At 45.4% G+C, this 24,718-nt stretch overlaps 1 protein-coding gene and 1 non-coding gene across 8 annotated transcripts in view; one reads left to right on the top strand and one right to left on the bottom strand.

Annotated features, from left to right (window-relative positions):
* Positions 1-24,718, bottom strand: part of DIP2C (disco interacting protein 2 homolog C) — a 265,905-nt gene that overhangs the window by 113,467 nt on the left and 127,720 nt on the right. For all 7 annotated transcript variants that reach the window (XM_053572388.1, XM_053572384.1, XM_053572385.1 and 4 more), the window contains 5 exons: positions 21,901-22,011; positions 10,749-10,874; positions 5,738-5,947; positions 1,582-1,716; positions 189-308 (listed from right to left, as the gene is read on the bottom strand). In XM_053572388.1, coding sequence (XP_053428363.1) covers positions 189-308; positions 1,582-1,716; positions 5,738-5,947; positions 10,749-10,874; positions 21,901-22,011 — 702 coding nt within the window. The remainder of the gene's footprint in view (positions 1-188; positions 309-1,581; positions 1,717-5,737; positions 5,948-10,748; positions 10,875-21,900; positions 22,012-24,718) is intronic.
* Positions 4,853-5,037, top strand: LOC128573261 (U2 spliceosomal RNA). The gene has a single exon (XR_008376407.1). It is a non-coding gene; the product is annotated as a U2 spliceosomal RNA (small nuclear RNA).

Here is a 24,718-nt window from a genome sequence, read left to right as displayed (position 1 = left end):
ACTCTTAGGAAAATAAAAAGGCCTTAGAGCAGCAGTTCTCAACCTGTGGGTCACAACCCCTTTGTAACAATGAAAATACATCGTGGCATTAGGAAGGTTGACAACCATTGCCTTAGAGAGAAAGCCTGGCTACTGCCCGTGTGAGCACAGCAGACCTGAACAAGCAGGGTGGGAGAAGGATCTCTTACCTTCTAATAATTCTTCAAAGTCGTCAACAAAGAATTCCCGTAATGGTGGCCGTTTAGGCCGCTTCAAGGTATTTACAAGCTGCTGAATTTTTGCTGATACCCGGCTGCTTACAGGTACTCCTGGAAAAGCGGAACCATGAAGAAGATGGAATGGTCAGTACAGCCTGAACAAGGAAGCAGGACTCCCTGGCCAGAAAACAGAGCCCTCACCCCAGCACAGGTTGCTGCATGGCTAACACCCTTCGTGACTGCAACTTGGGTCCCCTCCAGCTCCAGGCAACTGCCGGTTCCAGTGGGCAGACAGACTCACATTGCAGAAAGCAGCCCAGCCCAGCTGGGAGAGGATGGAGACAAACCAGCTCCTCCCCAGCTGAGCTGTACTGCAGTGTTGGGTGGAGGCTCAGGGCCACACACAGGCGACCTGTCCTCTAATTCTTAGGATAGAATTTGTTTGCAAAGGGTGGACTTTGTGTTCACACTGCCTTAGGGCCCCTCTTCCCCAGGGCTCAGACACCCCAAAAGGCTGTGAGGACCAAGTCCTCTCTCCCTGAGACCACCAGTGCTTGGGGACCACACTCTGATCTCTCTGTCTGCCAGAGATTTCCCAATGAGAAGGCTCAGGAGTGTTCTCCCTCAACACAGGCGGGTGCCTGCACACACCTCAGACCTACATGCCTCCCCAGACTCCAGCCCTGCATTCTGAAGCACAGCCACTAAAACATGGCTTAAGTCAGGATTTTCTGTAATGGGACATAGCACATACTTATCCGCGTGTGCCAAAAAGTAAATGTCATCTTACAACATCGTGTTTATCACAGCAATAACAAATGTCACATTTTGAAAATCAACTAAATGACCTGATCACTGAAAAGCATCAGGTTTTCACATTTCGATATAAAGAATTCACGTGAGAAGAAAAGAAAAAAAAAAAGAATTCATGTGGATGAGAGACAGGACCAGACAGCCACACACTAAAGAGATCAAGCACACGTTCCACATGGGCAGGAACTGCTGTGGAGGAGGGAGGGTGCGAACTCCAGGTTGGCCATGTGCACGCCTCAGGGGCTGAGCACAGCAGGACACCCTCCCCAGCTTGCACACACAAAAGAGTCTTATTTCACTGTCAGATTCTACCCTAACGTTTGGGACCTGAGAAGGACTAAGGCCTAAAGAAAGTACAATAAAGCAAAAAATAAAGTTTGAATCTTGCTGCTTGGGGCTGAATGATGCCAACAGCCACAGGACACAGTAGGGAACAAAGAACTCTGCCTTTCCTCAAACCCCTGGCACCACTGAACCCAGGCCAACTGGCTCAGAGACCCAGTGAGCACCTGGGAAACAGCCACAGCAGGGATAGTTTATAAGAAGGCCAAAGAGCCTTGGCGAGACATACCATCCCCAGTCTCCATAAGCTCAGCATTGCCATACTTGGGTGCCGTCCGCGAGGCTGTGGAGCCCTGTGGCCGTTCCACCTGTATCGTGTGCTCTGAGGTGTAAGTGGTTACGTCGGGAGGTGCAGAGTGGTTTTCTGTAAAGAAGCACAGTATCAGATCTCTGGCAGTCATGACGGTTACTCTGAAGGCCACACAAGCAACGGGCCTCAAGGGCACCATGTCTGCTACAGGCCTTCTGCACCTGGAAAGTTACTGTGAACCAAAGGTTGCCATGAAAACCTCAGCACAGAGATGACCTTTAAGACAATTTATATTGTCCCCAATGGAACATAGTTAGGTAAAACTTGAGACATAATTTCCCACATGGGAGCCATGCCCATGAGTTTCAGTAGCATTTTAACTAAAATAATGTTCTCACACAGCCAAGGCCAGATATTACAAGCCAGGTATCTGTTCACAGAGAATATGCTTTTCATGTCTCCAGCAGGTATGGCTCAGAACTATATAGCTTTGGTGCCAGAAATGGGGGATGGAAACCCAGTTCCAGAAACCCCTGGAGATGGAGAGTATCTTCAGCTCTCTGTGCATCAGTTTCCTCCACTGTCAAATGACTATAAGCACACAGCACAGCTAGGTGGATTAAATGAGAGAACATGTGAAGTTCTTAGGATATTGCTCTATAAAGGATGAGATGATGAGAAATGTTAGCTATGCTATTATTTGTCTTAGCCTGAATAAGACTGAATATTCAAAATGAGAAAATGTTTTTAATATAACCTGCGTAGAGTATGCTAAGCCCAAGAGGCTCAGTTCATCTGCAGCCCTCACTGGAGGTAAAGCCAAGCCTTAGAGGGCTGGATGGGGGGTGGGGCACAGTTTTCCTGTTTGTTGAGTAAGGTGCTTGGAGGGCCAGACACTGGCCATTACAACACTTCCTACCATGCAGTCTCATGATGATTTCACATCTTTGATGCTAACTTACTAACCCTTTTGGATGAAAGCTTTTGAGATGACCTCCCTCCCATCCCTCAACACAGCAACCCAGGTGACCAGCTCATCCTGATCTGCCTCTGCCCACAGCTGGGCCAGCTGAGACCAGGCACAGCACAAGTCTGAGCATCCAAAACAGGTAATTACACCTGCCTTATACGGGCACCAGGGGAATTAGGTAAATAAACACAAGAGCCCCCAAATTCCATCATCATCTACAGACACCTGCCGGATGAGAGGACTGAGGACAGCACAGGACTTGGTCCCAGAAAGTACCTGGTGCACAGAATGGTAGCATCAGGCCTGACACAGACCATTCGGGAGAAAGCTGAGCTTCCCACTTCTGATCGCTTTTTCCCAAGACTGTCTTCCCTGCTACAGGCTAATCTGGCTTTCCCCCAAAACTCGTAGGCCTCAGAATGTGACTGCACATGGGCACAGGGTCTCCTGGACAATGACAGCAGAAGTGTCTGCTGTGTGAGCTGCCCAGTCTGTGGGACTCTGTTCCAGCAAAGTTTCTTAGATCTCAGCCCAGAGAAAGGGAGCTCTCATCAGGGGCAAAACAGGGGTTGCCCAGTGCACAAGGGTGCAGGACGGAGTGTCTCATGTGCTTTGTCCTTCATCACAGTCCACCTGCACTTTTACAGAACAGTTCTTATTTCCAAATGGTCTGATTCTCTGAAGCTCCCTCTCCTTGGGGTTAAGCACTACACCCCAGGCCTCACGCTGCAGGACAGGAAAAGCCTGCTATCAGCCACCTAACCCTGAGAGCTGTGCTCCCATTCCATCCAGGTTCACATGATGAAGTTCCCTGCAGCTGCACCACCCAGCACGTCCATATCCGTGTCTGGCAGCAGGAAAGGTGCAGAGCTTCCACTCTGAGAGTGGAGAAAGTGATGATCCTGCCAACACCCCTGCTCGCTAGGAAGCCGGAGCCGCGACAGCTGGGTGGCTCTATCATCTCCATGCTTATTTGCACATCCCTGCTACCCCAGAGTCACCTCAGGGCTGCAGGCCAGCAGGCAGGGGGAGGTCCCAGAGTCTGCACTACCACGACATTCTGCACCCCTTTCCATTATGACAGAGTCCGGCATCCCAGGTTTAAGGGGACTACCATCTTTTGAGGGGCATGTTGAAGAACCCACTGTAGCAGGTACTCAGGAGACGCCTATGAGGGTGAGCGGTGGCGCCTGCCGTGCTCACCAGCTCAGGCCTGAGGCCGAGGACATCCAAATTGTGAAGGCAAAGGGCCCACCATAGGGCTGTGTCCCCTGAGCACGGCAGCCTGCCGTCCTTTGGATCAGCTGGCAGCACTTCCAAAATCAAGAGACAAATGGCAGCCGCCCCCCAAGCCGTGTGTCAGGGTCACCCCTGTGTGCTCTTGCCCCACGCTGTACACCCTCCACCCTGCTTCCTCCACAGTCTGAGCCCACCCTGCAATCACTCTCAGTAGTTGGCTCCAGTTCCTGGGAACTTGAATCCAAACTCAGAGGGGGATGTGATTAGACTGTTTCTATGACCCTCTGCAAGTTGGGGGCTCCCACGCCCCAGCTGTTTCCTAACCATGACCAGTCTCAGTACTAGCTGGGCCCTCCTGCTCAACTTACTCAGAGATTCCCCCACTTCCCTAAGGGGACCCTTTCCTGAGCATCTGCTCTCAGGAGTCTCTGTGCACCCCAACTCCTCAGGGGACCCCCATTTCCCCAAGGGAACCCCTTCCTGAGTACCTGTTCTCAGGGGTCTCTGCACACCCCACTCCCCAGGGGAATCCCCGCTTGCCTGAGGGAACCACTTCCTGAGCATCTGTTCTCAGGGGTCCCTGAGCACCCCACCTGGGAACGCTATCACTGCTACAATACCTGCCTAGTAAAAACACACTTTCAGCATCTACTGACAGAGCCCACATGTGGTAACTTCTTCAAGCATGTACGTTAACAGAAAATTACAGAGACTTTAACATGTTTATTATGTAAGTCTCTTTAATTTTCTAAATGCAGTTTGATCTTGAATGCACGGTATTTATCATACCATTATCTCTTCTGCTTTATTTTTCTTATTCTAGAAATATATTAGTTTCTCTTTAATTTCTCCACTTCTAATTCTTATTTTACTCCTTTTATGCTTTTAAAAAATATACTTTTTGAAGTCCAAAAGTACTCCATTAAATCTACAGTCAAGTTTCATGATTTTGCCACTACTTTCTTTCTTCCCAAAATTTTGTGCTTACAGAAAATTACCGGATATTCTAGGAAAATCACCTTTGTGTCAATTAAAAATTACGTTGCTTCCAGCCTTTTGGCTAAGATCTAATATTTGTTCTTAGCAGTTTAATATATGATATGCCGTCCTCTGTCCAAATTACAATTTTTTTTTTTTTTTTTGAGACAGAGTCTCATTATGTCGCCCTCAGTAGAGTGTTGTTGAGTCACAGCTCACAGCAACCTGTAACTCTTGGGCTCAAGCAATTCTCTTGCCTCAGCCTCCCAAGTAGCTGTAACTACAGGCGCCTGCCACAATGCCCGGCTATTTTTTTGTTGCAGTTGTCATTGTTGTTTAGCAGGCCTGAGCCAGGTTTGAACCTGCCTGCCTTGGTATATGGCTGGCACCCTAACTACCGAGCCATGGGCACCAAGCCCAGAAATTATTGAAATGTTACACTCTCAAGAGTTACATTTAGGCTACACTGAGCCTTGACATACATGAGTAAAGAGACCTTTCATAGTTTGGGCAAACATGATCCTCCAAGCTATAATCCCTCCATATTCCAAGGGCAAACTGACAAAAGGAAAACCAAATGAAGTGACTAATTTGTTTAAAAGTACATCATCCGCTCGGTAAGATTCTGAGCATTTCCTTAAAAGTTAACAAAATCAAAGAATATGAATATAAATTGCAGGTAGCAGAGATGGTGTCTGACCTCTCCTGTCCGGTTTGCAGGCACTATTAAGGTTTCATTTAGGAGCATATTTTAGCAAAAGTGAGAAGAAAACACACAAGTCTCTCTAAGGAACAAAAACAGACTCCTTTATGGACATGAAGCCCCAGGTTCCCATTGCAGGAGTGCGCTGGGCACCCCAGGGCCAGAGGGTCTGTACTCTGCCCATCCCACAGACTCTACAGCCTCCCTGCAAACGTAAGGTGCAGGCACACCTGCCAGGCACTCACCAATGTGGGTCTGGGCCAGGACATCCGCCAGCCTGTGGGCCGCCCCGCTGCCACCACTCTGCGTGGATGAGGAGGACGTGGTGGAGGTGGTAGAGCCGTGCATGGCCTGGCTGACCCAGTGCTCCATACTGATGCTGCCCTGGCTGGATGTGGGGGTGCCCTGGGAGTCACCCTGCACCGAGCCATCATCTTCTGAGCCTGAGGAGGTATCTGCAAGAAAGAAAAGGCCAGGACACTGCCAACAGCTGCACTTTGAACCCTCTTAAAAAGTTATACTTTTCAGATGATGACTCTTTTAGTGTAACAACTTTTTATCCAACACCTTAAATATGCTGTAACACGTTTTATTTTGACATTAGAGCTCAGACACAGATGCACTCACCCATTTCCTCCACACGGTCTGGAAAGAAACCAGGGGCTCCATGAACAGCAGGCCGAGCCTCGTCTTCCAGGTATGGCATGTGCCACGGTCACAAGTTTCAAGGTGACTGTGATTAGGCCTCATTAATCCTGACCTACTTCCCTGAGCAGTGACCGACTTAAGTTTGGGGTGAATGCAAGATGCTATGTGGGGTGGAGGAGGCCCCGCCCCACCCTGACGGCACTGGTGCACACAAACCTCTGGGAACTATGCTTTATGCACACACTCAACCTATTTACTTTTACAGTATTCACTTCTTATAAAAACTTTCATTATTTAGGTGATTTTTTATATTTTGGAAATTTGATATCTTAGTTGAGATAAAACGTCAGTTTTTCATTATGAGTAAGGCATGTTTATGAAATGAGTTTCATTCTACACCTCTATTAATCTCTTCCCTGTAACCCCTCACTTGTGCTCACTCTGAGCTTAACTCACAGCCTCTGAGGTCCCCATGTAAGACCTGGAACTCAGCCTTTCCCCTCCCCATCTGAGCCAACACAGCCAACTACTCTGTCCCTGCCCCCCGCACCCTGTTCCTTGCTTTGCAGACATCACTGTACAACATGCAATTCCGCGTATCTGCCTCCTGTGCAACTGCTGTTGGAAAGAAAATTACAGGGAATAGCCTGCATGCTCACCTGGCTTTCCACTGTTTCTGGGGCTCCTTCCTATTTATTTATTTATTGAGGCAGAGTCTCAATATGTGGCCCTTGATAGAGTGCCTTGGCGTCACAGCTCACAGCAACCTCAAACTCTTGGGCTTAAGCGATTCTCTTGCCTCAGTCTCCCAAGTAGCTGGGACTACAGGTGCCCACCACAATGCCTGGCTATTTTTTTGCTATTGTTGTCATTGTTGTTTAGCTGGCCCGGGCCGGGTTCCAACCCACCAGCCCCAGTGTATGTTGTCAGTGTCCTACCGCGGAGCTACAGGCGCCGAGCCTCTTCAGAGTTGACTTTTCACCTCGCCATCACCATCACCATACATGACCTTCCTCAGTGTTATCACAGGGCTCCTGTGTCAGACACCTTTTCCTCCCTTATTTGTAAAAGACGGTTCACTGGACGGGAGCTGACAGAGCCCCGTTAGGACTCCAGTGTCCTGTCCCTGCTCTCTGGTGCCTCTTGTACCTCCTGCTACACCTGTCCTTCCTGACATTTGGATTTCAGCGCCTTGACTCCCATGAAATTAGGTCAGAATCTTTTTATATTTGTTCTGCATGGGGTTCACTGAATGTGAACAATAAACTGGGGTCAATAAACTGATGCTTTACATCAATTTGAGAAATTCTGTATGTTTCTTCAAATAGTTCTTCTGCTTTTTTCTCATTCTTGTCCTTCTTGTATGACAAGTGTATTAAACTACACCACAGATGCTTGAGGCTCTGCTGGTTGTAATTTCTGTCTCTCTTCTTCAGTGTGGCCGGCTTCTCTTGGCCTCCAAGTTCACAGACCACCTTCCTTCTCCAACCTGACTTCAAGCCCATTCATTTCAGTGTTGTATTTTTCAGCTCTACAGTTCTTTTTTTAAAGACTTTAGAGTAGTTTCAGGTCCACAGACTGGACCCTGTGACTTTTCTTATAAATCTTATAAAAGTTGTTCAACTTTTTACTTATTAGGACACGATGGTTCCTTTGAAGCACAGCGTGAAGCTCCCTTTTCTCCATTACTGAAAGTACTTTTCCTTTTTCTCTGCTCAAGTATGTTTTCAGTTCTTTGACATATTTTCAACCAGTTCCCTGAATATTTATAATGAAAAATTCAAAAACCCTGTCTTCTGCTACAAACTTCCAGACCAGTCAGTCCTGCATATAACTTTAAACCTTCTAGTAGCTACATGAAAACATACACAGACTGGTATGATTAATTTTAGGGACATATTTTTATTTAAGTGAAAATATTCAGGTTATTGTTTCCTTAAATAAAGGTAAAAGTGAACTTTCCCTATTCATTTTTCACATTAACAGTGTATCTCATAGCATGAACTCAGCTCAGACTGGACATATGTTGACCACTGGCCACATAGTGTAGACCATCTGTGTTCATTTTCTGCTGCTTGCTTCTTTTCTTGTCTACAGATTTTCTTTTTCCCAATATATCCACTGATGATCCACAGTGTCAAGCATGCACTAAACAATGTGTAGGGAGATTCTGGACTCCATAATCTTGCTGTGAAGGGTTTTGATTCCTCCCTGGGAGTCGCCTTCACCTCATACAGGCTCTGCCTTGCCACTCGGCAGTGGAAGCTGGGAGCTCCAGCCCCTCCACCTGCACCAGGCATTGGTCTCTGCCTCAACCCGGCAGACAGCTATGTCGTGTGGGACGCCAGCACCAGGCTTCAGCCTGAACCCTTCGCAGAAAACTTGCAAATCTAGGGCTCAGCTCTGTAGCCATAAGACAGCTGTCTTCCCTGGTCCTCTCAGTATCACCATGGCCGTGTCAGGGGTACCAGCTATTTCACTATGGGCGGAGCACAAGTCTTAGCTATTCTCACAATCTTATATATAAAAATTAGAGTTTCACCAACAGAAGACCATCATCATGACAATCCTAATTCGAGTTTTTCTAGAAACTATGATATTCATCAGCAACCAATCATCTCATGAAGGGAATACAAACTTCAAGCATGTACACTGATGGGCAGCAGCCAGGAGTCCAGCAGCGACCAGCAGAGGTGGGTGAAAGAACACAGGTGTGGAGACAACCACAAAAGGCCCTGAGCACAAAACAGGCTGTGAGTGAAAGTTTGAAGACGATGGCTCTGACGTTTGGGAGGCCACAAAATCCTATGTGATATCAGTAGGACTTATAAAATGTTGCATGGTTTATATGAAAACATAAGTCAAATAATGAAATGCAAATGTTTCACCACAAATAACATTTCCAACAATGTTCTTTCATACCTTTCAGACACATTTGTATAACAAGGTTTACGTTTTACCACATGTGGCCCAGTTGTCTTCCCCATGGCCGGACTCAACCTGAATTAAGCTTACACTGCTCCTTGAATGCTGAACTCATCACTTCTCTTATAAAAAGTGGTTCAGAAAAATGCCTGTTTCCCCATGTACTTTCTAGTTCTAAAGATTTCATTAAACATATCTTAAGTGGGTTGTTATTCTTGTAAGCTCGTTTTTGTTCATATATAAATACATGCAAAATAAACTTTATATGATTGATTGTACATTATAACCATAAACTAAATATACAGGGTTAAGCATGTTATTTTTAAATAATCTCAAATTACGTGTTGTGACTTAACAGAAAGGAAGGAGACTGAGCAATTAGCAGGAAGGGCTCCCTTGCCTACAAGAGCATTTCCATCTATAAATAACAAAAATAACAAAAACCCAAGAGCATACACTGTTTAAGTTCTGTCCTACAAAGCTCAGTACTTCCCCTTTCAAAGGCGTAAAAAAGTGAACAGTAAACAGTTGTTTGAAATAATGCTGTGACACCCTTAACCACAACTCTGATTTGAAGCACATCCTGTCGTCCCCTGCTTGTCCCCTGTTCTGCGATGAACTTCAAAACAGAGATACAAAAATACTGCAAAAAGTGTTGTGCATGTCCAATATTCTTTCCTTTTATCAAAGACAGGGTCTCTCTCTGTCACCCAGGCGAGAGGGCAGCGACATCATCACAGGTCACTGCAGCCTTGCCTCCCCAGCCTCCAGGTGCATGCCCACCATACCTGGCTAACTTTTATACTTTTTTGTACAGATGGGATCTCTCTACGTTGCCCAGGCTAGTCTTGAACTCCAGGTTCAAGTGATCCTTGCAACAGTGACATGAGTAATGTGAGAACCAAACACCAAAGCATGCGGGTTCAGTCCTGCATGTCTCCAAGAGACATCCAGGAAATTTAACTTCTCACTTTACTTTGGTTTGGAAGATCACGAAATATAGTTTATAATTGTTCAGGCAGAGTATAATAGAGGTTTATGTAAAATTCAAGGCTAAATAAAAGCAGCCTTATTTAATGGAGATACAAAAATCCATTACCATCAATCACTCAGACCAGGGCTGGCAGATCTGTGACCCGATCAGCCTGCGCAGGTTTCTGAGGTGAAGTCTGACTGGGGCATAGGTGGCTGCTCGCTGGCATAGCACCTGTGACACTCTCATGCAGCAACAGCTGAATAGCTGTGACAGAGGCCTGTGAACTACAGACACTGAAGTTTGATAACCTGATCCAAGTAACTGCCTGAACTGCCAAAGACAATATAACACATTTATGTTATAAAGACCTGAGAATCGGTCTAAGCAGAAAAGTCCAATGTCAGAACCAAAGTGATAAGAACTCTTCTCTCTTCCACATGAATTAAGCAAAATTTTATAAGATTCAAAAAGTGTCTATCATATGAGTAAGTCTTGATGAGAAGTTTAAATAGTCGTTTGTACAGATACATACAGTGACATCAACTCCTTTCAAATTTAATCCATGTATTCCTTTGGACTTCTGGCTCATGAAATCTAAATTATAGCACCATTATGTTGAAAGCTACAAGGCTGACTGCCAGGCTAGTAGTCACTTAACCCTGTGATAAACCATCGTGCATGATGCAAGGGCCAGGCCTGCGGCTCACCTGGGGGTGTGTAGGCATCCATCGAGGTCTGTACCACCAGCGACCTGCGTTTGGATGGCATGGGCACCGCCATCTTCCTCTCCTTGTGCTTCGCGAGGGCTGCCTGAACGGCCTCTGTGTGCACATCTAAAACAGAAAGAGTACATCACTGCCCTGCCCTGCGGGCCTTGGAGGCCATCTCCTCCTGTGACTCACCTCTGGGCAGGAGGGCAAGGAGAGAGGAACATGTGAAAGCCCATGGAGAAGACAATGGATTCCCCCATACACTTTCAGCTTCAGTAGAATCCCTGTAAGGACCCCCCCGCCACACACGGACCTCCTCAACTTGCCCTAATTCTCACAGACCAGACCCACTACACTCTCACCAGCCCTGTTCTGCTAAAGTCACACCATCACATTAGATTAGCAAAAGAAACACAGTGGTTGTTCACAGGAAACAGAGACCACGGAGCAGGAACCTCATCAGCAAACCCAAGTGGACTCCAGACAGACAAACCTCCTCTGTCTAGAAGAGGAAACCTTGGCACACAGGAAGAACCACCATGGGCCAACAGCAAGGACAACCCTTTCTGCCTCTGTCTCGCCAACAGTACAGATTCCTCAGCACATGAGCTACCTGCACATCTGCTGAGTGACAAAGTCTGTTCCCAGAAGCTGGCCTCGCCATGATTCAGACTGCAAATCCCACCATCAGCGTAAAGGATGGGTCCAGGTGTAGAAGTTCCCAGCTCTCTTTATCTCCAACTGTCTCAAGTCCTGTGACAATGGTCCTTAAACTCTTCCACCCAAAGAACAATTTTAACTCCTGAAACTTGCCAAAAACCTTTAAAATCTTTTAGTAGGGGAATTCTGGGAAGATGGCCGACTAGTAGCAACCCTCGGTAGAGGCTCCTGAGCAGAGGAAGAAAAACTGGACAGACTCTATGAAGCCAAAGATGGGGAGCTGAGCCAAGAAAGAAGTTTGGCAAGCTGTAACTCCAAGGAAGAGCATTTAAGAAACCAAACTACAGGTACAAAGCCTATCGACTAGAGGACGGGAGACCCCTCCTCCAAGTAGGGGGCCTGTTGCAGGCTATCTGAGAACAAGCAGGAAACAAAAGACCTCTCATTTTACCTGGCTGGAGAGAGCCGCTAAACTCCAGGTCTCTTTCTCCGGGGAGGTCCCACTTATGAACCTAGACACCACCCTGCCAGGCATAAAATTGAACAGATATTTTCCCCCACAAGTCCAAACTCCCAATCCACCCTTTCTCTCTCACATGGGGGTCTGAAGTTCTGTCCCCTACAGAGCACAGAGTGTTTCGTCTTGTCCTGAGAGAACTAAGCATAGTGTGGACTGCCAACCATCAGGACGGAATCTGTGACTAAAGGGAAAGAAAGAGGGTGTGGGAAGAAAGGGACACTCGGTGGGAGGAGGAGCAGTCCCCTGGTTATGACTATGCCCGGTCAGTGGTAGTGTTGACCCTCGGTTCAGGCTGTGTCTGGTGGGATGGGGTGCAGAACCCCCAGCTCTGACAACACCCCCAGCGGGAGAATGGTTGCCCCATGTGGACTGAGTTCAGCAGACAGGGCTGGTCCCCAGTGGCGAAAGGATTAAAAATGTCCACTGGACATCCGAAAATCATGACACACAAAATATAACCAGGCTTATCAATTCTGTCAATTAATGTGAATGGTTTAAATTGTCCACAGGCTGGCTGATTGGATGCATAAACTCAGACCGGATATCTGCTGTATACAAGAATCTCACCTTACCCTAAAGGATAAAAATAGACTCAGGATGAAGGGATGGACTTGTATATTACAGGAAAATGGAAACCAGAAAAAAGCAGGGGTTGCAATTTTAGTAGCAGATACAATTGGCTTTAAACCAACAAAGATAAAGAAAGATAAGGAAGGTCACTACATATTTGTCAAGGGAAACACCCAACATGAAGAGATTAATAAACATTTATGCACCCAACCAGAATGCTCAATTCATAAAGCCTACCCTAATGGATATGAACAACTTGATATCTTCCTGCACTATAATAGTTGGAGATTTCAACACCCCTTTGACAGTTTTGGATAGATCCTCCAAGAAAAAACTAAACAAAGAAATATTAAGAGTTAAACCTGACCCTAGAACAAATGGACTTTACAGACCTCTACAGAACATTTCACCCTAATAAAAGTGAATATACATTCTTCTCATCAGCCCACGGGTTATCTTCCAAAATAGAGCATATCCTAAGACACAAGTCTAACCTCAGAAAAATTAAAAGTGTAGAAATTATTCCTTGTATCGTCTCAGACCACCATGGAATAAAAGTTGAACTCAACAGCAATAGGAATATTCATACTCAAACAAAGTCATGGAAGCTAAATAATCTTAGGCCAAATGATAGCTGGGTTAAAGAGGAGATTAAGAAAGAAAATCACCAAATTTTTGGAACAAAGTGACAACGAAGACACAAATTATCAAAACCTGTGGGATACTTCAAAGGCGGTCCTAAGAGGGAAATTTATAACATTGGGAGCTTTCATCAAGAAAACAGAGAGGAAGCCAACAACTTAATGGATTATCTCAAGCAACAAGAAAAGGAAGAACAGGGCAACCCCAAACCCAGCAGAAAATAAATAACCAAAACTAGGGCAGAACTACATGAAATTGAAAACAAAAGAATCATTCAGAAGATCAACAAAACAAAAAGTTGGTTTTTTGAAAAGATTAACAAAATTGATAAACCTTTGGCCAACCTAACAAGAAACAGAAAAGTAAAATCTCTAATATCGTCTATCAGAAATGATAAAGGAGAAATAACGACACTTCAGAAATTCAAAAAATCCTCAATGATTACTACAAAAATCTCTATTCCCAGAAATATGAAAATCTGAGGGAAATGGACCAATACCTGGAAGCACAACACCTTCCTAGATTCAACCAGAAAGAATTAGAAACCTTGAATAAACCTGTATCAACCACTGAAATAGCATCAACAATACAAAATCTCCCTAAAAAGAAAAGTCCAGGACCAGATGGCTTCACATCCAAATTCTATCAAACCTTTCAAGAGGAACCAGTACCTATATTATACAACGTTTTCCAAAGCATAGAAAAAGAAGGAATACTTCCCAACACATTCTATGAAGCAAATATCACCCTGATCCCCAAACCAGGAAAGGATCCAACAAAGAAAGAAAATTATAGACCTATATCATTAATGAGTATGGATGCAAAAATATTCAGTAAGATCTTAGAAAATAGATTTCAACAACACATTAAAAAATATATACACCATGATCAAGCTGGTTTTATTCCAGGGTTACAGGGTTGGTTCAACATATGCAAATCTATAAATATAATACATCACGTCAATAAAATAAAAAACAAAGACTATATGATTTTCTCAACTGATGCAGAAAAAGCCTTTGATAATATCCAGCTTCCTTTCATAATCAGAATTCTTAAGAAAATAGGCATAGAAGGGGCATTTCTTAAACTAATAGAGGCCGTCTACAGCAAACCCACAGCCAATATCATATTGAATGGTGTAAAATTGAAAACATTTCCACTTAGTTTAAAAAACTTAAAAAAAAAAAAAAAAAAAAAAAAAAGGATGCCCACTGTCTCCACTGCTATTAATCATAGTAATGGAAGTCTTATCCATCACAATCAGGCAAGAGAAGGTGATCAAGGGTATCCAAATAGGGTCAGAGGAGATCAAACTCTCACTCTTCACTGATGATCTAATCCTATACCTGGAAAATCCCAGGGACTCAACTTTGAAACTCTTAGAAGTGACCAAGGAATAACAGCAGCATCTCAGGACACAAAATCAATACTTACAAGTCAGTAGCTTTTATATACGCCAACAATAGTCAAGCTGAAAAAAAAAAATCAAGGACTCTATTCCTTTTACAATAGTGCCAAAGAAGATGAAATATTTGGGAATTTACCTAACAAAGGATGTGAAAGACCTCTATAAGGAGAACTATGAAACTCTGAGAAAAGAAATAGCTGAAGATGTTAACAAATGGAAAACATACCATGCTCATGGCTGGGAAGAATGAGCATTGTTAAAATGTCCATACTACCCAAAGCAATCTGCAGATTTAATGCAATCCCTATTAAAGCACCATTGTCATACTTTTAAGAACTTGGAAAAATAGTACTTTGTTTTATAGGGAATCAGAAAAAACCTTGAATAGCAAATACATTACTCAGAAATAAGAACAAACCAGTAGGTATCACATTACCAGACTTCAGGCTATACTATAAATCTATAGTGATCAAAACAGCATGGTACTGGCACAAAAACAGAGTGGTAGATTTATGCAACAGAATAGAGAACCAAGAGATAAAACCCACTACTTATCGTCATTGCTCTTCAACAAGCCTATCAAAAATATTCAGTGAGGGAAAGACTCCCTATTTAACAAATGGTGCTGGGTGAACTGGATGGCAACCTGTAGAAGACTGAAACTGGACCCACACCCTTCACCATTAACTATATAGATTCTCACTGGATAAAAGATTTAAACTTAAGACATAAAACTATAAAAATACTAGAAGAAAGTGCAAGGAAAACACTTGAAGAAATTGGCCTGGGAGAATATTTTATGAGGAGGACCCCCCAGGCAATTGAAGCAACACCAAAAATACATCGCTGGGACCTGATCAAACTAAAAAGCTTTCGCACAGCCAAGAGCACAGTAAGTAAAGCAAGCAGACAGCCCTCAGAATGGGAGAAGACTTTTGCAGGTTATGCTTCCAACAAAGGTCTGATATCTAAAATCTACAGATAACTCAAAGTAATCAATAAGAAAAGAATATATAACCCTATTTCTATGTAGGCAAGAGACTTGAACAGAAACTTCTCTGAGGGTGGCTCCTGTGGCTCAAAGGAGTGGGGTGCTGGCCCCATATACCGGAGGTGGCGGGTTCAAACCCAGCCCTGGCCAAAAACTGCAAAAAAAAAAAAAAAAAAAAAAGGAAATGAGGTCCAGGGCAAATAAATACTGCCTTAAATTCTAGAAAGAAAAGAAAGGGGAAGGGAAAGGGGAAGGGGAAGGGAAGAAAAGAAAAGAAAAGAAAAGAAAAGAAAAGAAAAGAAAAGAAAAGAAAAGAAAAGAAAAGAAAAGAAAAGAAAAGAAAAGAAAAGAAAAGAAAAGAAAAGAAAGCAAAGAAAGAAAGAAAGAAAGGAAAGGAAAGAAAGGAAAGGAAGGAAGGAAGGAAGGAAGGAAGGAAGGAAGGAAGGAAGGAAGGAAGGAAGGAAGGAAGGAAGAAAGAAAGAAAGAAAGAAAGAAAGAAAGAAAGAAAGAAAGAAAGAAAGAAAGAAAGAAAGAAAGAAAGAAAGAAAGAAAAAAAAGAAAAGAAAAGAAAGAAAGAAAGAAAGAAAGGAAAGAAAGGAAGAAAGGAAGAAAGGAAGAAAGGAAGGAAGAAAGAAAGAAAGAAAGAAAGAAAAAAAAGAAAAGAAAAGAAAGAAAGAAAGAAAGAAAAGAAAGAAAGAAAGAAAGAAAGAAAGAAAGGAAGGAAGGAAGAAAGAAAAGAAAGAAAGAAAGGAAAGAAAGGAAGGAAGGAAGGAAGGAAGGAAGGAAGGAAGGAAGGAAGGAAGGAAGAAAGAAAGAAAGAAAGAAAGAAAGGAAAGAAAGGAAAGAAAGGAAAGAAAGGAAAGAAAGAAAGGAAAGAAAGAAAGGAAAGAAAGAAAGGAAAGAAAGAAAGGAAAGAAAAGGAAAGAAAGAAAGGAAAGAAAAGGAAAGAAAAGGAAAGAAAAGGAAAGAAAAGGAAAGAAAAGGAAAGAAAAGGAAAGAAAGGAAAGAAAGGAAAGGAAAGGAAAGGAAAGGAAAGGAAAGGAAAGGAAAGGAAAGGAAAGGAAAGGAAAGGAAAGGAAAGGAAAGGAAAGGAAAGGAAAGGAAAGGAAAGGAAAGGAAAGGAAGGAAGGAAGGAAGGAAGGAAGGAAGGAAGGAAGGAAGGAAGAAAAGAAAGAAAGAAAAGAAAGAAAGAAAGAAAGAAAGGAAAAAGAAAGAAAAACTTCTCTGATGAAAACAGGAGCATGGCCTACAAACACATGAAAAAATGCTCATCATCCTTAATCATCAGAGAAATGCAAATCAAAACTACTTTGAGATCTAACTGAAATCAAAACTCTGAGATATCTAACTCCAGTAAGATTTGCCCACATCACAAAATCCCAAAACTACAGATATTGGCGAGGATGCGGAGAGAAGGAAACGCTTCTACACTGCTGGTGGGAACGTAAGCTAATATGACCTTTTTGGAAAGAAGTTTGGAGAACACTCAAGGAACTAAAAGTAGAGCTACCATTTGATCCTACAATTCCTCTACTAGGTATATACCCAGATGATCAAAAATTATTTGACAACAAAGACATTTGCACCAGAGTTTATTGCAACCCAATTCATAATAGCCAAGACATGGAAACAGCCCAAGTGCCCATCGACTCATGAATGGATTAACAAATTGTGGTATATGTACACCATGGAATACCATGCAGCCATAAGAAAGGAGACTTCATTTCTTTTATGTTTACCTGGATGAAGCTGGAACATATTCTTCTTAGTAAAGTATCTCAAGAATGGAAAAACAAGTATCCAATGTACTCAATACTACTATGGAATCAATATATAACCACCTACACACTCATAGGAATGGCAAAACGTAACTATAGTCCAGAAAGTAGAAGGGAAGAGGAGAGAGAGGGAAGGGGAGAGAGGATAGGGAAGGGACGATATGGGAGGAGGGAGGGTATTCGGGGGGACTTCACCTAATGTATAAGACGCAATGGTACATTTCAAAACTATTAAGAAATGAGTCTAATTGTGATGGATGTGTTAGTTCAATGTAAGCATTTCACATTGTATACTGAAGCAGTACCCTGAACCCCATAAATGCATCTATGTACAAAGTTATGATTTAATAAAAAAACAATTAAAGGGGCAACATAGTGGGGGGAAAAAAAAGAAAGAAAATACACCAGAAATCTAGCAATGAAACTCAAACCTCTATGCCTCAAAGATGGGGAGAAATATTGATAGAATTGAATTGGGGAAAACATGAAAAAAAGAAAAATAAATAAATAAAAATTAAAGGTTTTAATAATGGGGTTGTTTTTGTATTCGTGTTATATGAAAATTGGTGGGGAGGAACCAAAACACTGTACTTCATAATCATGAACCCACTTGGCTGTCAGAACACCACTCGTCCTGCACCCCAGGAAACCTGCTCCACTCTCCAAGGGTGAGCATGGAAAAGGGAGGCGTTGACAGTGCTGCTCTAGATGTGGCTGGCCTCCTGGATGCCTCTGGAAGCTCGCAGGGTCCCGTAGGGGTCCCTGGACTTGAGGTTTGCTATCCCAGAGGGACACAGATGTGTGGCAAATTCTACCCCAAAGGACAGCGAGGTTGAGGCATTAGGCCCTAAGCACCAAGACAGCTCCTGCCATCTACACTCACACCCAACATGTGAGAAATGCTTTTATGTCCATTTTTAAGTCCATAAAAAGAAACCATCCTGGGGTGATGCCTGTGGCTCAAAGGAGTAGGACGTCAGCCCCATATGCCAGAGGTGGCGGGTTCAAACACAGCCCTGGCCAAAAACTGCAAAAAAAAAAAAAAAAGAAAGAAAGAAACCATTCTGACCATATTAGGAAGCAATATGGCAATATGCTGCATGTTAATTTTAATATTCTTCCTTGTCATGTGCAGGCTTGGTTGGGATGAACACAACACAAATCTCAATCCTCTCCTAGGATTATTAGTTGCAAATAGGTGTCTAGAATTTAAAAGCTAGAATTTAAGCTCTAATTGAGACTTTATCAAGCAAAGGTAGTAAAATTCCCTGAATATGTTCCAGCTCCATGCAGGTAAACATAAAAGAGACGAAGTCTCCTTTCCTACGGCTGCACAGCATTCCATGGTGTACATATACCACAATTAGTTAATCTCTCACTCCACCACATCAGCTTGGCCATCAGGTCCTGCTGCCCCTGTCTTCTACACAAACCTCACGGTCCTGACTCGCACGTCCACACACACCCATCTCAGGCCTTGCAGGCTGCTCCTCTTCCAGTCCACAATACACAAAGCTCCGGGAAGTGTCTCCAGCCCCACCTGGGCTCCCATCATGCCTCTGCCACCTACAGCATCAGGTCCGAATCCCAGCACAACCCTTGTAACCCGGCCCTTCTCAGCTGGTTTCTTGCCCCATCCCTCAAGTATGTTTTGTGCCCTCTTCTCCCTTCTTCAAAAAATAGGAACCAGGCGATATTTTAGGTGCTCAGCCTACATGGACGGACAATAGGAAGACCTTTCTATGAGGACTTTACCTTCTTATAGGAGAAAGTAAGTAGGTGGGCAGATGATTTGTGGATGAAGAGACAGAAACTGGAGGGGTGGATGACACAGTGGATAAATATTACCGATGTGGAACAGAGGGGTGGGTAGGTCAGCAGGTAACTAATGGAGAGATGTGGGATGGACAATAGAGGTAAATAGATGACCACAAACAGGTACGACTGACCACAAACATGAAGACAGAGTCAGGGAGGGACACCTGCCTTGGATACAATGGACCAGGAGACCAACCATGCTGAGGCAGTAAGTATTTCACAATTTTACTTGTGAGTCAGAGAATGCACAAGACAGCAGCATCTGAGCAAACAGCTGATGACGGTGAGGAGACAGCAACGTGAGTCTGCAGAGGGCGGGCAGCAGCCACTGCACAGCCCTGCAGCCGTCACGTGCCATGTGCCAAATGGGGACATGGGTCACCATGAGCACACTGAGTGGATACTGAGGCAAACAAGGGTCATGATCCAAAACGTCTCAAAAGCCCAGGCTGCTGCCACATCCAGAGAGACTCCAAAGCCAAGGGCAGGAGGCCCACTGGTCCAGGGAGCAGCCTCATCCTGCCACTCCTGCTGTGTCTACCTGCATGAACTTGGGGGCGGCTACACCCTGGTTCCTCCATAGCAACTGGTTTGCACAGCCCAGAGGTTTCCTCAAACCCTGCCTGGGATGAAAGCCCCTCTGAGCTCAAGCCCGGGCACATGGAGAATGAAGACCACTTCAGCTCCCCACAGCCCAAAGGGCTGGGCTCAAGACTGGGTGGGAAGGACCCAGCTAAGAGATGGCCAGGAAAGAGAAGAGCCGGGCACCAAGATTTGACTCTACGGTGACCTCTGGGAGACACCAGCTGCCTGGGGTGCATTGGTTGCCAGGCAAGGGGAGTCCCAGGCTCTCACCCCAGGGCCTGGGGTGCTGCCTGGTGGGGACTGAGTATAGCAGATGGTTGGCTACTCACTCACCTCATTGTAACCTCGGCAGAAACTCACAATGGGAGAGGGCCGACAACACAGCCACCTTCCTCTCTGGAGGACTGTCCCCACAGCCGCCCTGAGCCGCCTCAGACCCTGTCTACTGTGCTGCTCCCAGCTCCTTGTGCCTGGGGAGGGGAGGGTGACACGCAGGGGATGCACCCCAGGCCCAGGGCCCCCATGTCCACCCCTCGCAGGCCTTTCCTCAGAGAGATAGTGCCAGACAACACCCAGCAAGCACACTGGCCTGGGGCACCTCAGAGTTGACAAGAAACAGCAAGGGCCACGTTCTTGGCAGAGGATTGCACAGATGCCCAGCTGCTGACCCTCCTCTTCAGCTTGTGAGCAAACAGTGTCCCCAACAGGATGCTGTGATGATTCCCCACCAAAGTGTGAGAAAGGTTATAAAAAGTAGAGGTTAAGAGCCGGCATGCAGTACATTCCTGTATGGGGCGGGCAGACGACAGCTAGTTCCTGTGAAAACAGAGGACACAGGACAGGTGCCTGTGTGCTGTGGGTCCTTAGGAAGGGGGAGGGAAGTACCTGGGAAGGTCAATATGGGCCATAGGCTCCTCCGTGCCAAGGCAGAGCCCTCAAATCAGATAACAAGTTTGGGAACAGACTCCCCAGGTGTCAGGGCCTCCGTCAGGGGACACCAGGGAGGAGGCACCAGCTTTTCCCAGTAGGTTCCCAGATCACTGCTCCTGCTTGCTGGTAAGGACAGTGAGTCACGTGGTCTGGCAGGGGCCACTTGGGATGCTGTAGCATGTGGCTGGTCCGAGTCTCTGCTAAAGAGATTTACCCTACCTCCAGTGCGAACTAGGCAAGCCTCAGTTCCCTTTCTGACATGTGACACAACAGCCATGTCGACTGCTTATTTTAAAAGGTAAATGAGAGAAGACTGGACCACCACCGTGAAGATGACAGGGACACCCAAACACTGCAGCAGCGGCCACCGGCCCTGCCAGCTCACCGGGCCCTGCCTCCCAGCAACAAAACGTACAGGTGATTTTCTTTTAAAAATGCAATTAGGGAAGCAGTAAAAAAAAATCAATTTTAACCTACATGCTGGGAGAAAAATACCCAAAGAAGTTTTATTAAAATATGATGTTTCTGGAGCCAAATTAACAAAAGAAACTTAGTGGTGGAGCGCAGGTGTGCCCAAAGCAGCACTGCAGAGACAGCATCATGACGGAAAACTCAACACCCAGCATCCGCAAGTTAAAAGGAAAAAATATATACTAGCAACCAAGATTATAAAAAGTAACACCAATTTGATATGAGGACAATTAATGACAATTAAGTTTATGGGGGGGGAAGCAGAAAGAGGGATGGAGGGAGGAGGGTGGGGCCTTAGTGTGTGTCACACTTTATGGGGGCAAGACATGATTGCAAGAGGGACTTTACCTAACAATTGCAATCAGTGTAACTGGCTTATTGTACCCTCAATGAATCCCCAACAATAAAAAAAGTAACACCAATTATTTAATAGACACACCTAAAAAATGAGCAATGACTACCATTACATGATGAAATTCTATTTTTTTTTTTTTTTTTTTTTTTGGTTTTTGGCCAGGGGTAGGTTTGAACCCACCACCTCCGGCATATGGAACCAGCGCCCTACTCCTTGAGCCACAGGCGCCGCCTGACATGATGAAATTCTAAAGAGGGGAGAACACTGTTCACTGCAGGGGAACATCCCCCGGGGGCCAGTCTGATCTCAAGGCAGGTGCCTCCCATGAGGGTAAGTGCAGGGCCATTCCATCGCCCATAGCTGCTCCAGCCACCTCCCCTACCATCTCTGTCCCCCCACCCCCAGGCTGCCCCTACCTTACCTGACCGGTAGCGCTCATCTCGGGACCCTGAGGACCGCCGGCGGTGGTAGCGAGAGGATGAGGACGGTGTGACAGGCGCCCGGCGCTCCTGAGGCAAAGCTTGGTCCACCCCTGGACGTGAGGGAAAACAGAGTGAGGGTGAGACACTCTGGACGCAGCCTGCCAGTGCTGTGGTGCACATCACTTGGAGGACAGGCCCCAACTCTCCCCCAGCAAAGCCGGGACCTGGGGCCACCCTGTGCCTCTTTGGGTCACCAATGCCCATATCACAGGAGATTTAACTGAGCCACCTATGACGCTGAATTCTCAGTCAGGGCAAGGGTCCCCAAGACAGAATCATGTCATGATCTTTTTTTTGTAGAGACAGAGTCTCACTTTATGGCCCTCGGTAGAGTACCGTGGCCTCACACAGCTCACAGCAACCTCCAACTCCTGGGCTTAAGCGATTCTCTTGCCTCAGCCTCCCAAGTAGCTGGGACTACAGGCGCCCACCACAACGCCCGGCTATTTTTTGGTTGCAGTTTGGCCGGGGACGGGCCTGAACCCACCACCCTCGGTATATGGGGCCGGCGCCCTACCGACTGAGCCACAGGCGCCGCCCGTCATGATCTTTTTATAAAATTAAACAGAAAGGGTCATACAAATTCTTCAGAAAAATAAAAATTACATGTATCAGTAAATTCAAGTTAACTCTAAAATAAACCTTATAGGGTACTTTAACATAATTCAGTAACCAGGATGCAAAGTAAACTTCCAGTTTCATCAATTCTAGATTACTCTCTGGAAACTTACTCCATTTTAACAAATGGCATTTGAATACAGCTTTGATGAGTTGCAGGAGATGTTACTGTGGTCAAGTGAAAACACCTCAATCGGGTACGGAATCTGCCAGGCCCGGCATGGATTGTACTTGGATCGCAGGGTGGCAAAACCAAGCACCACCAGGAAAGACTAACCATCATGGTAAAAAGATAAAGAAAGTCTGTGACACTGAGCCTTGACCCTCAGAAAAGGACCAGTCATGCCTGACTGGCAGCAAACCAGACAAAAATTCTAAGGAAAACAGGTTTAGCCCCTGGTTTTCCACGTTGGGTTCCCATGACACTGTCCTGTGGGTTTAATCTCCTCCTACTGCAGTGACTTCTGCCTTTGCTCCCGACTTGTGTCTGTAGTTCCACATTATCAGGCTGACGCATCAGAGCCCAAACCCTGATGCTGCTGTCAGGGTCAGAATGAAATGTTTGCAGCTACCAAACACCGTCCAGTTACTGCCTACAAAGGAGCTTTGTAAAATGTTTTGTTTTTTTTTTTTTGGGGGGGGGGGAGGTACAGAGTCTCACTATTTCACCCTCAGTAGAGTGCTGTGCTAACACAGCTCACAGCAACCTCAAACTCTTGGCCTTAAGTGATTCTCCCACCTCAGCCTCCCAAGTGCTGGGACTATAGGTGCCCATCACAACGCCCAACTATTTTTTGTTATAGTTGTCATTGTTGTTTAGCTGACTCAGGCCAGGTTCAAACCCGCCAGCCTGCGTGTGTGTGGCCGGCACCAAGCCTGTAAAATGATCTTTAAAAAGCTGCCTTTTGGCTCGGCGCCCATAGCTCCATGGTTAGGGCACCAGCCACACACACTGAGGCTGGAGGTTTGAACCCAGCCTGGGCCTGCTAAACAACAATGACAACTATAACAAAAAATAGCTGGGCGCTGTGGTGCGCACCAGTAGTCCCAGCTACTTGGGAGGCTGAGGTGGGAGAATCATTTAAGCCCAAGAGTTTGAGGTTGCTGTGAGCTGTCACGCCACAGCACTCTACCCAGGGCGACAGCTTGAGACTATCTCGAAAAATAAATAAATATAAAAATAAACCTGCCTTTTGTTTTTATCAAATAGAGGGAAAGTATTTACGTCCGTACTTAAGAGGTGAATTTTTAACATTCCTTGACTGTCCACATTAGACCCTATGTGGACTCCTCCTTTACCTTGTGTCCCTACCACCCTAGGGATCAAATGTGACCCTCTCTCTGTGGGGCCATTGCTGCTGCGACCTTCCATCTCACACCTTCTGGTGCCTCTGAACCTACCTTTACACCTCTTCCCCATTCTCTTGGCTTTCCTTGCTAATCTTCTGAGAAAAATTCTTCCCCACACCTTTCTTGCCTGTGAACACTTACATCCTGATGACCATTTAACAGTTCCCTTTTCCTTAAAGTCCCCTTACAGCACCCCCCACCCCAGTACTAGCATGGTGATGGCACAGGGTCCCTTCTTCCCTGACTCAGTCACTTGTCCCTACGTTCCTCAGCGTTTCTGTTCTCCTGAGGCTCACAGGCACACCTGAGCAGCTTCAGGAGAACGAGAGTGACAACAGGTAACGTAACATTATTTAGCTCCAAATAGCTAGCAGGGGGTATTGAGAAGCTCAAGACAATGGCTGTGCTAATTACCTCGATCTGATCGCCATACATCAATATGTGTGGGAACATCGACAAACCCCATAAAAATGAGAATTAACATTTGGAGGCCCTGCACCTGCAAAGGTGTTTCTGTTCTAATGTGATCGGGTTGTTGCTTGTAATTCTAAGTAAAATTATTTTTATTCCATGCCTTCCACTTCCATTACTGCTGGGAAAGTTAACGTCACTCTGATGCTGTAGTCATTTCCCAGTGAAGAAACTAGGCCAACACCACACCCCTTTCCCCAGAACCCTTCCAGCTGGGCTATCCGTCACCCTAGGAAAGGCCTCTGGCCCTGGGCCAGGCCATCCATGACAGGAAGGCACTGACTATGCGTCTCACGTGTGGCTGCCGTTGGCCTGTCA

The sequence above is a fragment of the Nycticebus coucang genome, chromosome 20, assembly GCF_027406575.1.
Source record: "Nycticebus coucang isolate mNycCou1 chromosome 20, mNycCou1.pri, whole genome shotgun sequence".
Classification (NCBI taxonomy): domain Eukaryota; kingdom Metazoa; phylum Chordata; class Mammalia; order Primates; family Lorisidae; genus Nycticebus; species Nycticebus coucang.
The sequence above is the reverse complement of the archived record's forward strand: the minus strand, read 5'-3'. Positions and strand labels throughout refer to the sequence as shown.